This window comes from Diabrotica undecimpunctata, chromosome 8 (assembly GCF_040954645.1).
Source record: "Diabrotica undecimpunctata isolate CICGRU chromosome 8, icDiaUnde3, whole genome shotgun sequence".
Taxonomy (NCBI): domain Eukaryota; kingdom Metazoa; phylum Arthropoda; class Insecta; order Coleoptera; family Chrysomelidae; genus Diabrotica; species Diabrotica undecimpunctata.
The window spans coordinates 59,323,633-59,337,760 of record NC_092810.1 but is presented as its reverse complement, the minus strand read 5'-3'; the positions used below and the strand labels follow the sequence as shown (position 1 = coordinate 59,337,760).

The window sequence follows — 14,128 nt, the reverse complement described above, 5'->3', positions numbered from 1 at the left end:
TGAAACGTACAAGTAAATATGATATTGACTGGGGTAAATGTATTGCTATATGCACAGATGGCTCTAAAGACAGGACATAAATCTGGTCTTGTCGTCAAATTACAAGAAATAATGCCTAATGCCAAATGGAGACATTGTTTTTTACATCGAGAAGCTCTTGCGTCCAAAGCTTTACCTCCTGAAATGGACTGTGTTATGAAAGCCATCATTAAAGTTGTAAATTCCATTAAAGGAAAAGCTTTGCAGACCCGTATTTTTAGAAAAATTTGCGAAGACATGGGTGCTTTATTTGAAAATCTTCTCTATCACACCGAAGTAAGGTGGCTTTCAAGGGGCAACGTCTTAAAAAGAGTATTTCACTTACGAGCAGAGCTTTTAATGTAAATGAAAGATGAGAAGTCCCCATATGAAAATCAATTTTCCGATCCTATTTGGCTTCTGAAACTAGGTTTCCTTGCTGATATTTTCGAGCAATTAAATATTTTGGACAGTAATTTACAAGGTCGCGACATTAATATAATTACAGCCACAGATAAAATTAAGGCGTTTCTAAGAAAATTCGATTTATGGTCGACCTCACTTGGCAAAAAACAACTCGACCCATTCCAGTGCCTTCAGGAAATTATGGAAAATGTATCCAATTACAGTGCTACAAATTTTGAACAAGTTTTTGCTGACATGCATGTTACTTTGTTCAATTTAAAACAACAGCTCTGTGATTATTTCCCCGAAGAAATTCAAAACAGTTACGACAGTTGCAGATGGATACTAAATCCGTTTATAGCCGATTCTTTTCAACATGTTAAAATACCAATAAACATGAAAGAAAAACTTATTGAAATATCAAGTTATGTTGAAGCTCCAATTTTTTTCCCAGAACTCGGACCAATTTTGGACCGAAAAGATGCAGGAATACCCCCAGTTGGCGAGTGAAGCTGTAAAATGTTTGGTTCCATTTGTAACATCATATTTGTGTGAGTTAAGTTTCTCGTCTATAACTGCCATTAAAACAAGAGTTAGAAATAGTCTCGTACTTGAAAATCATATAATTGTGTGTGTCTCAAATACACAGCCTAGATTTGAAAGATTAGTTTCACAGAAACAGGCGCATATTTCGTCTGATAATTAATTGTTAATTTCTATTTACGGCGTTGTTAAAGTAAAAATACATGATCTAACAAAGTGGTGCTTTTGTCTTATTTTGGAAATGTTCGGCGACCCCCCTAGTACCTCATGGCGACCCCCCAGGGGGTCGCAACCTTCACTTTGGGAAACACTGCAGTAGGACATAGTGCTTTATACCTATGTGTAGAGAATTAAAAATTCAAAAGTACTGCGCTGCATAAGTTAGTGATATTGTCAATATAATGATAATGGTTCTTCATTGTGCATCAATTATTTGTATGTAAACAATTAAACATTATTATAGTTTTTCAAAAACATGAGAATTCGAGACCTTATAAAGAGAATCAGACTCAAAAAGAACATTCTAAGTATTGACAAAGCACCTGTACAGCCATTTGGAAATGATCTTTGTTCTCTCAAATGGAATAAACAAATTTAATTGTTTAAAAAACGACTTGACCTAATGTGACCATCTTTCGCAAATGTAGTAACCACATGAACATACATATTATTAAACATGTTTTAAACGTTTTTATTGTTTATTTTAATAATTATAAACAAATGAAAAACATGCTTACTTTCGGGTTTAATTTGTAATAACTTTTTTGTTTATAAAGATTTTTTAATCTAGAAAATCTCATTTTAAAAAAAGTATTTTCAAGAAAGTCGTCTGTTGAACGTTTTTATCTAGAATGCATAGTTTTTTCACAATATTGAAATGAATGAAAAAGTCGCTTTCTTGCTTATGTCATGACGCAGTAAAAGTTTCGATAACCACGAGATAATACGGCCTTTATATTGACTTCCCCCAGCTATTCCAGACAAAAAATAAGGCCCAGTAATTTTTTGATTTTCTAATTTTTTGGCTTTTTTTCATAAACTATAAATGAGTTATAAAGTTAATTTAATTATTTATTTTTTTGAATAAAGTGAAAAAAATATTGTTAATTAATAATGTAGATAAGTGACTCAATTGATTTATCAGTTGTATATTTGTTGTGTTATTGTTTATTTAATATTTAGCTATATACCTAACTCATAAACTTACATTTTATAGATTATGGATATAATGGTCAACAATATACAATGTGCCAAAAATGATATTCAAATTTTTTGTGGTAACTCGTGATAAACTCACTGATTCCTAAATTACAATATACATATATTTTAATTATTTTTTTTACAGAAATACTCCAACAGCCGTGACAGTACTAATGGGTGTATATAATCCGTCAAGTCTCGTCAATGTGCAAAGTAGTACAGTCACAAGAATTGCCGTTCATCCACAATTCGTAGCTGCTACCTTAATTAATGATATAGCAGTATTGCAGTTAACGCAGCCAATTGTATTAGGCATATACGCTAATATTAACACCGCTTGCCTACCTGCAGCTGGAACGTCTTATATAGGACAATCGTAAGTTTAGTACTAATTAATAAGTAGAGTCTGAATTTCTCAGCATAATGGTTATGGTAAATAATGAAAGCAGGAATATTTTCTTTGAAATATGAAAATATATAAATATGAATAAATATATGTAAAATATATCATTTGATACCACTTTTTTATGCTTTATATATATTATATATATATATATATATATATATATATATATATATATATATATATATATATATATATATATATATATACATATAGTCAAAAGTCCGTTCCCCCCTCGTCTTATCTTTTGAACGGTTATTGTTATAATAGTGAAATTTGAAGGGAGGTAATAAACGGACGTGGGTTTCTTAACTAGTCATAACGGGTGAGGTAATACTGACAGATGACGTTACAGCGCCACTTTGACATATGATTTTAAATGAAACCTTATGGCAAGGGATACCTCGTTTGAAAGGTATTGAAAATACCTATTCAATCATAATAATTTTGTTTGAGTTTAAGCTTATTCTAATGAATAAATTAAATAAATACTAAAATTGTAGCTTCTCATTTAATTAATAAATATTTAACAACCAGTTATTACAGTAAGTGTTCAAAACGTGCTCCATCTACTTCCTGACAGTAATTCATTTTATTTCTAAGCTCTTGCAGTAGTCGTTCAAATGTGATTGCCCTACATTCTTCAATATTTCGTTGTTTCAAAATGTCAATATTTTCGGGTGCCGTAGCGTAAACTTTAGATTTCAAGTATCCCCACAGAAAAAAATCTAATGGTCTGCGGTCCGGTGACCAAGCTGGGCATTCTATCGTACCTCGTCGTCCAATCCATCTACCACGATATTGCTTATCTAGGTAACGTCTTACTGCACCATAATGGTGTGCAAGAGCAGCATCTTCTTAAAACGTTATTTCTAAGTTGCCGAATTCATCTGCATTATTCTCCAGAATTTCAAGTATTAACTCTGCGGTTTCCCAAAATATCTGCTCAAATATTTATACTTTTTTTGGGAATTAGGGATGTATTTTACGACAGACGTGAGGATTTGTATCACTCCAATACCTTACATTGTATGTGTTAACATTTCCATTAAGAGGAAAAGTACTTTCGTCACTAAACCAAACCTGATTAGGAGATAGGATTATAGGAGAGAATATAGTAGAGTTAAAGGGATTAGGAGGTATTAAGGTTAAGACTTTAGGTTCTTTTAACATAATATTGGAAATTCAAGGCGAAGATTTCCATATTTTATTTCATGTAATCCCAAAAGGAGCATTAGACGTCGAAGTTATTCTTGGAAACAATATACTAAAACAAGCAGAGGTTACCATAACCGAAGATGGAATTATTGTATGCAAACAAGAAGTAGATAATATGATAATGAGGATTGCAGTTGACGAGGCAACACACGATGATAATCTCCAACTGGAACATATAAAATACCCAAATACTAAGATGGAGATAAAAGAATTAGTGGAAAATTATGAACCGCGACAGACCAAGACCACAGATATAAAAATGAAAATAATTCTAAGTAGCGAAAAACCGATACATCAAAACCCAAGAAGGCTATCAATACCAGAAAAGCAAGAAGTAGGTAAGCAAATTGAGGAATGGATAGAGAAAAAAATAATTCGACCTAATACATCCGATTTTGCAAGTCCAATTGTACTCATCAAAAAGAAAGACGGACAGATCAGAGTTTGCGGTGATTACTGAAAACTTAACCGGAATATAATAAAAGATAGGTTTCCATTACCTTTAATAGAAGACGTATTGGATCGGTTACAAGGTGCAGAACATTTTAGCACAATAGACCTCTAGAATGGATTCTTCCTCTACCAATAGAGGAAGATAGCATTAAATACACTGGATTCGTCACCCCAGACGGACAATACGAATTTTTAAGGTGTCCGTTCGGATTGTGTAATAGTCCTGCCGTGTTTCAAAGATTTATTAGCCACATATTTAGAGAGCTGACATCCAAGAACATAGCAATTTACTATATGAATGACATAATAGTTTTAAGTAAATCCGAAGAAGAAGGAGTTGTACGTTTAAAGCAAGTACTCGAAGTAGCTAGGGACTACGGCTTAGAGATAAAGAAGAAAAAGTGCCAATTTTTACAGAAAAGAGTAACGTTTTTAGGATATATTATTGAGGATGGCAGAATTCAGACATCGGATGAAAAATCAATGGCCATAAAGATCATATGCTACGATAGCTAAAGCATTAAGTGATCTACTCAGAAAAAATCAAACCTTTGAGTTTGGATCAAAAGAAAGGAGTGCATTTTCAAAACTTAAAGAGCTGTTAACTAGTCAGCCGGTATTCAGAAATTTATCACCCAGATAGAGAAACCGAGTTACACACAGACTAGCAGTCATGGATATGGAGCTTGTCTTCTACAGAGATCAAGAGAAGATAATAAGTTTCACCCAGTTTATTATATGAGCCAGAAAACAAGTCTAGCCGAGGAAAAGTATACAAGTTACGAATTAGAAGTTTTGGCTATAATAGAAGCAGTGAAAAAATTTCGTATCTATCTACTCGGAATCAAATTTAAAATAGTAACGGATTGTTCCGCATTTACTAAGGCCATGAATAAAAAAGATTTAACTACCAGAGTTGCGAAATGGGCTCTGTTACTGGAAGATTATCAATACTAACTGGAACAGAGAAAAGGGGACCTAGTGGCAATTAAGAGAACACAGTTTGGTGGTGGAATCGAGCTGAGGAAGAAATATCTCGGACCATATGTGGTAGTAGATGTTAAGCCCAATGATAGATATGATGTGAAAAAGTCAGGATATCATGAAGGCCCCCTGAGCACATCAACGTGCGCTGAATATATGAAGGCATGAGTAGAGAACCAGTCAGAATCCGAGTCGGATTCCTAGCAGGATGGCCGAATGTAGGAATATTTCTTAGTATAAGTATTTAGCATAGTTTTATTCATTAGTTACGCCACTGCAAGATACCACTTAAACAATATGCTTAAGTCGCTATAAGAGAGACGGGATTCAGGGACACATTCCTCCTGAGCTAAACGGGATTCGATTTTTGTCGCCCGACTTGAATAGACGGGTGTTCGATATTTTAATTCGCAGACAATTATCCGTAATTTTGTGTAAATGTAAAGTACATCACTACATTACAGTTTATTTTATGTAATAAAAACTTCTCGCATAGATCGCGGACTTTTACTCTAACGTTAGTTCCTCTTCAAATAATAAAAGAACTTAATTAGACCTACATATATATATATATATATATATATATATATATATATATATATATATATATATATATATATATATATATATATATGCTTTATGCGTATTGCTATTTGAGCTTTATAAATCTTACTGTTTATAATAATTATGTTACTGTTAGAGTTTCACTTTAAATATAGGTTTGGAATTTTTATTTACTGTTTAGAACAAAAAATTAAGCTAGTACAGTTTGATGGACTAATGTTACGCTTATTTCTAGATGTGTTGTTAGCGGATGGGGTCAAACAGCTTTTACAACTTTTGATGCCCCTACTAACCCACAGAAACAAGCATTTGTTACTATTACTACATATGCTACCTGCAGGGCCTCCTATGCTGCAGCAAATTTATTGGGTACTAATGTAGATACCTATTTGGATCAAAACGGAGAAATTTGTGCTGGAGGTGTAAGCATGCTGGACGCTTGCACGGTAAGTTATAATATTACTTTAAAACTTATATTTTTATTGGTTTAATAAATATAATAAACATCTACCAAAAGAGCACTACACAGTATATTTATTATTATTGAACGTATAGTGACATACGAGATATTATAGAGCATTATGGGTAAATATAGAATCACTTAAGACAAATTTTGATTTATTGGCTTAAAGGAGGCCTCTGACTAAGCACAAAATAAACAACTGATCGAATCCTAATATTATGTGACATAGCAAATGAATGGGGACGATTATACGAATATATTATCCAGTCGTCAGAGAGTTGCCCTCTAAAAATCGTACGAACAAGCTGAATTTTGCAGAGAGTATTAACTTTGGAACCCCAAAAAAGATGCAAATAAGTTTACTACTTTCACCTCCGGGTTTCCCCTTAAACCCCCCTCCGCCCATCGCAGGGGGTAAAAACGTAAAAATCAATCCAACAAGAACCTGTACACGGTAGAAAAAATGTTTCAAGTACAAAATGTAGCTGGGATAATTTTAAACACAAATGTTTATTAGCATTTTTTGTGTAGCATGAACTTTTCTCTTAGAAACAACGCTTGAAGTTACCGTCGATTTTTCATGTCTGTTACCCGCACGAAATCAATGTTCAATAAAATTTGTATCAGCGGGACGGTAAAAATTCGATATCTTTTGATCAAAATACCCTATCGATAAAAATCAAGATGCATTTTAAAGGCAAAAAGAGCAGTTTTCGTATGCATTTTTTGTGTTTTGTCAAAAATAAACTCAGTTTTTATAAAGGTGTTAAATAAATTAACGTGGCCCGATTTTTACCATTTTTATGATTCTCGTGAGATCAATAAAATTGATCACTTTCATTGACTAGTTGTAGTAAAATTTCCATTTTTAGAGATAAATCTTTAAAACCAATAACATAAAAGTTTAATTTCAAGTTGTGGTAACAAATATGAGGCGTTAACAAGGCAACACCTGTATAAAAACTGAGTTTATTTGAGGCAAAATATCGGTTTTTTGCATTTTTACATTGCATTTGCATTAGTGGGAAGCCCGGGGCTACTAAAAGGGCACTACACAGCCTGTTCGTTAGTGATGAACGTATAGTGACATACGAGATATCACATAACACTATCATATAACGTATATAGCGTAACATCAATAAATATATATATATATATATATATATATATATATATATATATATATATATATATATATATATATATATATATATATATTGTTATGATTGTTTATTTTGAGTTCAAACTTAGTTTATTGAGCCAATAAAAAAATTATAACTTATCTGTTATCAAAAGTAAAATAATCCTTATATTACCTGTGCTCGATGGATTCAAAAGATTTTCTAGATGTCTTTTATCGAGTTGGAAGAAGAAAGGATAATAATACAAATATATTATATTACAAAGATTTACGTTTCTTTATTTTATATGAACGAATAAAACAATTATTAAATTCTGTCGTTATCTTATCAATCAGCATACAAGAAAATAAATCAAATTATTATGATAATAAGATTATAAAGCTACATACATTTATATTACGTAAAAAACCAATTTTACTTAAAATTTTCTTTACTTGAAAAAAAAGAAACCACAAAACTTTAAACTTTTGATTAGCCTAACAAAACCTCAGTTCTTAAATTTGAATGCTAATGACCATGATGTCGAAACGATCCTTCACAGATATAAAATTCAATTGTACAAACACTTACAGTTTATTTTCTTCTTGAGTTGTATGTTGGAACATACCCAGAAAAGTCCAGTCTCCTCAAAGATGTGATCTCCCCTTTTTGGAACCTCGGCTCCTTCTTTACGTCTCTGCAAACCTCCTGCAGACTACACAAAAAACACCTGATTCACTTCTCCAAACTCCGCTACTTATTTATGACACCAGGACCTCCTTTTGTCAACTTGATGCCGTAAGAATACTTTCACATATACTTTATAAAAATGCCCACGGTAGATACAAGGACCTCTTTTAATCTACTTGTTATCTCCTTCTTCAAACTATTCACTTCTTTTCGTTACGCCGGTATCCAAACTCACGAACCACACCCTATCTTGAGACACACGACTGTTTCCTTTCGATGACCAAAATATGACTGACTTCTCCTGTCTCATCATCGACTCCCAAATTCCCATATAAAAACGACCGTCCAATCAAAAAGCTTAAATTGTGTTTACTATGATTTTGGAAAAGCCTAATTTCGGTTTCAGAGAAAACTAAATAGCTTACTTTAAAATTGGTTTTTTTCAATACATCATTTATACATATTTCAAAAGATTAGAATATGGTCATTTAATACTCGACTCTACAAACAATGAAAAGATTAACTTACAGGTAAAATGTCTTCTAATTCCAAACAAAGGTTCTTTGATAATTTTGTTTGCAACGGAAACAGGTCGTTCTTATCTTAAATTAATATATACATTTTTGTTTATAATGATTTCTTAAAATTTTATTCCGATGGATATTTTTATTTATTTTACATATATGCAAGAAGTTTATTATTTTAAACAATTAATGAGCGACTGTAGATGATGGAATGTGATTGATGGAATGGAAACATCACTATAATAGTACTATATATTTACTTTAATCAACAAACCGGTGAATGTAAATCGTTATTACACTAAAGATGGGTACACATATGCGAGCCGAACTGTTCGCGAACAGTTCGTTAAAAATATGTTTACAGCGAACTCATTGCGATCCACGAAAAGCGACGAACAGACGAAGTAACAGATTTGTTTGTGTAGAAATGAATATAATTATTTTATTCATTTTTAATGAACACAATTTGGTGAAATATTGCTGTCAGAATTTCTGTTTTATTCAACTCACTCTTTCCTATCCCTGTGGAGACCTTTTTCTTTTCGCTCCTAAACGATGCCGATAGGGTTATCATTTTCTGCTTACAATCTTCTGGTGGCATGTCCATTCTCACCTATTTCGCTCCATGCATCACCTTTTAAGTTTTTTCGAAAATGATCACGGTCTTTCAGATTCCAGAATAAGCGGATTCTTATTCTGATATAAGTCAATAAGTTAAATACATTTATTCTCGGACCAATGTGCAATCATGGAAAACTTGGGTTCATACGCACTAAATTCAAACTAGGAACAAGCCATACAATCTCGATTCGACGACGGTACGAACAGAATCGCTGCGACCACCGTCCAAATTTAACTGCGAACATTCTTTGTGTTCGTCTCAGCCACAGTATATTGCTTAAACAGAATTCTTTTCTTGAAAAGATTCTTTTTAAAGCAATATACTGTATCCCAGCTTCCCAGCGTCCCTGTTCGTTCGAACAGCTTGATGGAGAGGGTAAACTTTATTACCAAACTCTCCACATTTAAGAGAGGCTAGTTGAACACCTAATTGCTTCAGAATATTTATTAAGGACCACTGAAGCAATAAAACAATTAAAATGTATTTTTCCTTCGATTTGTTTATAGTGAACTTAAGGGCTAATTCAACATTGATAATTATCGCAATTCTGATAATACTAAAAAGAGTTATACAAATATCATTAGCTTTACAGTGCTGGGAGGCAGTAACAGAGATACATAGAATTGAGAGAAACAAACTGGTATACGTTTAACACAAAACACCGGGTTTACAAGCGCATTTATCACTTACGTACCACGCACTTTTCGTGACTGTGACTGTCCTAAGTTATATAACGCGGGAAGGAGGGAGGTTTATGATGTAGGGAATCAGTCGCACACACATTAACACAATATGAGCTGACGATATGAGCGTACAATTTGATAAAATAACTATACTACGATTACAATATTATACAGGTTGTTTTTACAACACAGCTCGCAAGCGGTTCGTCCCGTCGTACAAATTATACGAATATAGCGTTTACAAACGGTTCGCGAACAGTTCTGCTCGCATATGTGTACCCACCTTGACAGTAAGTAAAAAGAGTAAAATGAACTTATAAAATTAAATCTTTTGGTCAGCAGAATGCATATATAAACACAAACAGATTTCTTATATGATCTCTATTTACTATAGCCAAATTTCAATGCTCTCTGGCCTTCTATTAAAGGAGCTATGGTTGAACGTGTTAAACTATGCAGATAAAAGATTATGCAAAACATTTGGACTGGCTTTAATGTTATGTAGGCTGAAATAACATTTTAATACATCAGGTTTTTCACATTTTCTAAAAAATTAACTTTTTTGAGTTATGTTAGTTTTGTAATATGTGTGCTAAATGTATTTCATTTTTTTTAAATACCTTTCATTTTTGACCAACAGCAAGATGGTGGATCGCCACTTGTATGTCCCAGTACAACAGGAGTTTACAGTATAGCTGGATTAGTGATATGGGGCAAAAATTGTGGACAGGCTGGAGTATATGGAGTATATGTTAATGTTCCTGTTTACGCGACCTGGATTCAGGGACAGATGACGACAACAGCTGGTTAATTATAGTTTTCTCTGTTTGTTATTGATTTAAGTTATTTGTTAATTATATAGTTATTAAATGAGAACTGAACTGCAAAGAGTTTTTTAATAGATTCTTATTATATTTTATTAAATACAAAGTGCAAAAACCTGTGCAAAAATTTGACATAACATCAATAAATATTTTTGGTAGTCCCAAGAAGCATATAAGAAATTATTCTTACTTAGTATGGTGTTTAGTTCTACTAGTGCCAAATTTGTTCTAAAATTGTAATGATCAGGTTAAGAGGAATGTTTGTGAAAAGCGATAACGCATCTAGGGATATGAATACGTAGATTCGAAGAATTGTACATAACATTCCCGATTTTTTAGACAAACGTAACGTTAGGTTGTTCGTTACTAACCTAACCTAACCACACTACGTGAGAATAATTTCCCCAAGCTGATTGAGTGTTTCTTTTTTAATATGTACTTTCCTTTGGTGGAATTTTTACTCACAAATCGTTGTCATTCCCTTGGGCTCTCCGATCAGCCCCATTCTAGCCAACATAGTTTTAGATCATTTATTCAACATAGTAATTACATGACTACCGTCCATATACAAATATGTGAATGATGTGATATGTGAGATCCCCGAGGACAGTATACAAACTACACTGGACTTTTTATATGGATATCACAAACACCTACAATTTACAGTGGAAGTTAATCAAGAATAAAGTGTTCTTTTTTTAGAGACTAGGGTAATAAGAACGTCAGAGAACAAGATCGTTTTAAACTGGTATCAAAAACCCACTGACTTCGAAAGATTTATAAATGATTTCTCTCAGCAGTCAGAGAACCAAAAACACAACACTGAATCTCTGAAAGAACAGAATTCTGCACATTAGCAATGATATTTTCATACAAAATAATTTAAATATTATACAATATGTTTTTAAATAACATCTATCCTAGTAACATTATCAAGCAATTATTCTACAACATAGACTTATATGACATGCAATGTGATAGTAGACCAACAGTCGACGGCCTTATTAACAAATCACGTAGCTCAAAAAAATCGAATTTTTTAATTATAATGTTATTAAAATGATCTATGATAGCTGTACATTGCAGTTCGTTTTTGGCAGTGGTCAGGTAAAGTTCTTATCAGTGCGTGAACGAGTATTCATTAAGTGTTTTTTTATTTGTTTTTTGATTGTTATGATCGGGGATTCGGACGGAAGATATGAACCTCCTGATAGGGGAAAAAGTATAATTATAAATGAAGTGAATATGGAATTTAGCGGAAATGGAAAAAGCGACGAAACAGGTGGTATTGAAAAAATAATAAAACAAAAAAATAAATATAGTCCAACGGACCAAGGTCCATATTATGTATTTGTGCAAAGTAAAGAAGGAAACATAGGTAAGTTTCATAAAATTTCTACTGCTAGATTAATTTTAAACGCAGAACCGGAGATCAGGGATAACATTTTAAATATTTCTGTAACTGGTAGAAATAAAGTTAAAGTCGAATTAAATTCATTCAATAGTGCCAACAAATTAGTCGAGGCCAAAGTATTTCATGAAAAAAATTACGAGGCTTATATACCCACTTTCTTTACATACAAAAAAGGTGTAATAAAAAGTATTGACAAGGATATCAAAGACGATGATTTATTAAACATAATTAAACCTAAATATGGAAATAATTTTAAAGTTTATGAAGTAAGGAGAATAAAACGAAAGGTAAATGGTGAGTTACTCCCTACAATGGCAGTTATTGTTACTTTTAAGGGGCAAATGATACCTAAACAGGTAGTGATAGAAAAAATTATTTACGATGTAGACATATATGTTCCACGAGTAATCCAATGCAGACAATGCATGAGGTACGGTCACGTTAGCGCACAATGTAGAGGTAAAGTTCGATTTGGAAAATGCGGCAATGAACATGAAACAAATTCTTGTAATTCGCAATTAACATCATGTATTTTATGCAAAGGAAATCATGAAGCAACGGATAGGAAAAATTGTGAAGAATTTCATCGTCAGAAACAAATTAAAACATATATGGCTACAGAAAATTTATCCTATAGTGAGGCTAATAAAAAATATGATAATAGTTACGCAACGGTGACAAAGAATGTAAATAAAAGCACTCATTACTCAGTACCAGTTAAACGCAGACGAAATTTAGAAGGTTATCCTAATTATCCCCGTTCAGGATATTCTGACGAGCATAAGGAGATTCTTTCATCTCCATCTACTAGTAGTCAACCGGTATATCAAAATTATAGAAATATCCCTAACTATTCCCAATCAACAATGAGCTCAAATTCAAATAAAAACTGTAAAATAAACTCTGTTTGTGATATGATTATAAGCACTTTAAAAATGTATTAAAGAATAACTCAATAACTTTAGACAATATAAAAATGTTTGACGATTTTAAAAATAATTTAAGTCGTATTCTCGCAGATAATGAATAAGTTCAAAATTGTACAGTGGAACGCTAGGTCCATTGTACACAATAAAGGTCATTTTGAGAAACTTATTTTTGAAAATAATATTGATAAGCTATAATTAGTAAAACGTGGTTAAAAGAAAAAAATAATATTAATTTCAGTGGTTATAATATATTTCGGAGAGATAGAGATGATGGTTATGGAGGATTAGCTATTTTAACTAAAAAATACATTCAGTTCACAGGTCATCCAAATCATCATAAAATCAATCAGGTTATGAGTATATCAATAACAGTCACATTAAAATCAAATAAAGTACTTAATATATATTCCGTGTATGCAAAACCAAATTTAAACGTATCAGAGAGTGAATGGAAAAAGTTTTTTAATAGTTTAAGTACACCATTTTTGGTGGCAGGAGACTTTAATTGTCACCATAATGCATGGGGTTGCGATCAGAATGATAGGGCTGGACTTAGTCTATTAACAGCAATAGAAGACTGTGAGTTATGTTTTTTAAATAATGGGGCCGAAACTATAATACCTAGATTATACACTAGAAATAAATCAGCTGTGGACATAACTATATGTTCCAGTGACATATCTTCCTGTTTTGATTGGAACGTAAAAAATGTATCTCTAGGTTCTGATCACTTTCCAATAATAACTGAAAGCGATGTTGATAATATAACAATAGTTAATGAGAGAACCCGATGGAACGTGAACAGAGCAGATTGGTCGTTATTTTCTTCGATTCTTGAAACTATTGACACCAAAGATATAAATACTGATGAAAATATTAATAACATATATAATACATTTATCAATAGAATTAATGATGCTTGTGAATTATCAATACCTAAGAAAAAAATGACGATCAATAGTAAGTTTAATGAAAAATGGTGGAACCCAGAATGTGCACAAGCTATAAAATTTCAGCAAGAAGCTTTTTTAGAATTTAAACGAAATAGTACATATAAAAATTACATAAAA

The 14,128-nt window shown here is 32.3% G+C and overlaps 1 protein-coding gene across 1 annotated transcript in view; it reads left to right on the top strand.

Annotated features, from left to right (window-relative positions):
- Nucleotides 1–10,868, top strand: part of LOC140448421 (inactive CLIP domain-containing serine protease A3-like) — a 56,831-nt gene extending 45,963 nt beyond the window's left edge. Inside the window, exons 4-6 of the mRNA XM_072541505.1 lie at nt 2,312–2,542; nt 6,024–6,234; nt 10,532–10,868. Of these exons, the coding sequence (XP_072397606.1) occupies nt 2,312–2,542; nt 6,024–6,234; nt 10,532–10,702 (613 nt within the window). The 3' untranslated portion in view covers nt 10,703–10,868. The remainder of the gene's footprint in view (nt 1–2,311; nt 2,543–6,023; nt 6,235–10,531) is intronic.
- Nucleotides 10,869–14,128: the final 3,260 nt, after the last annotated feature.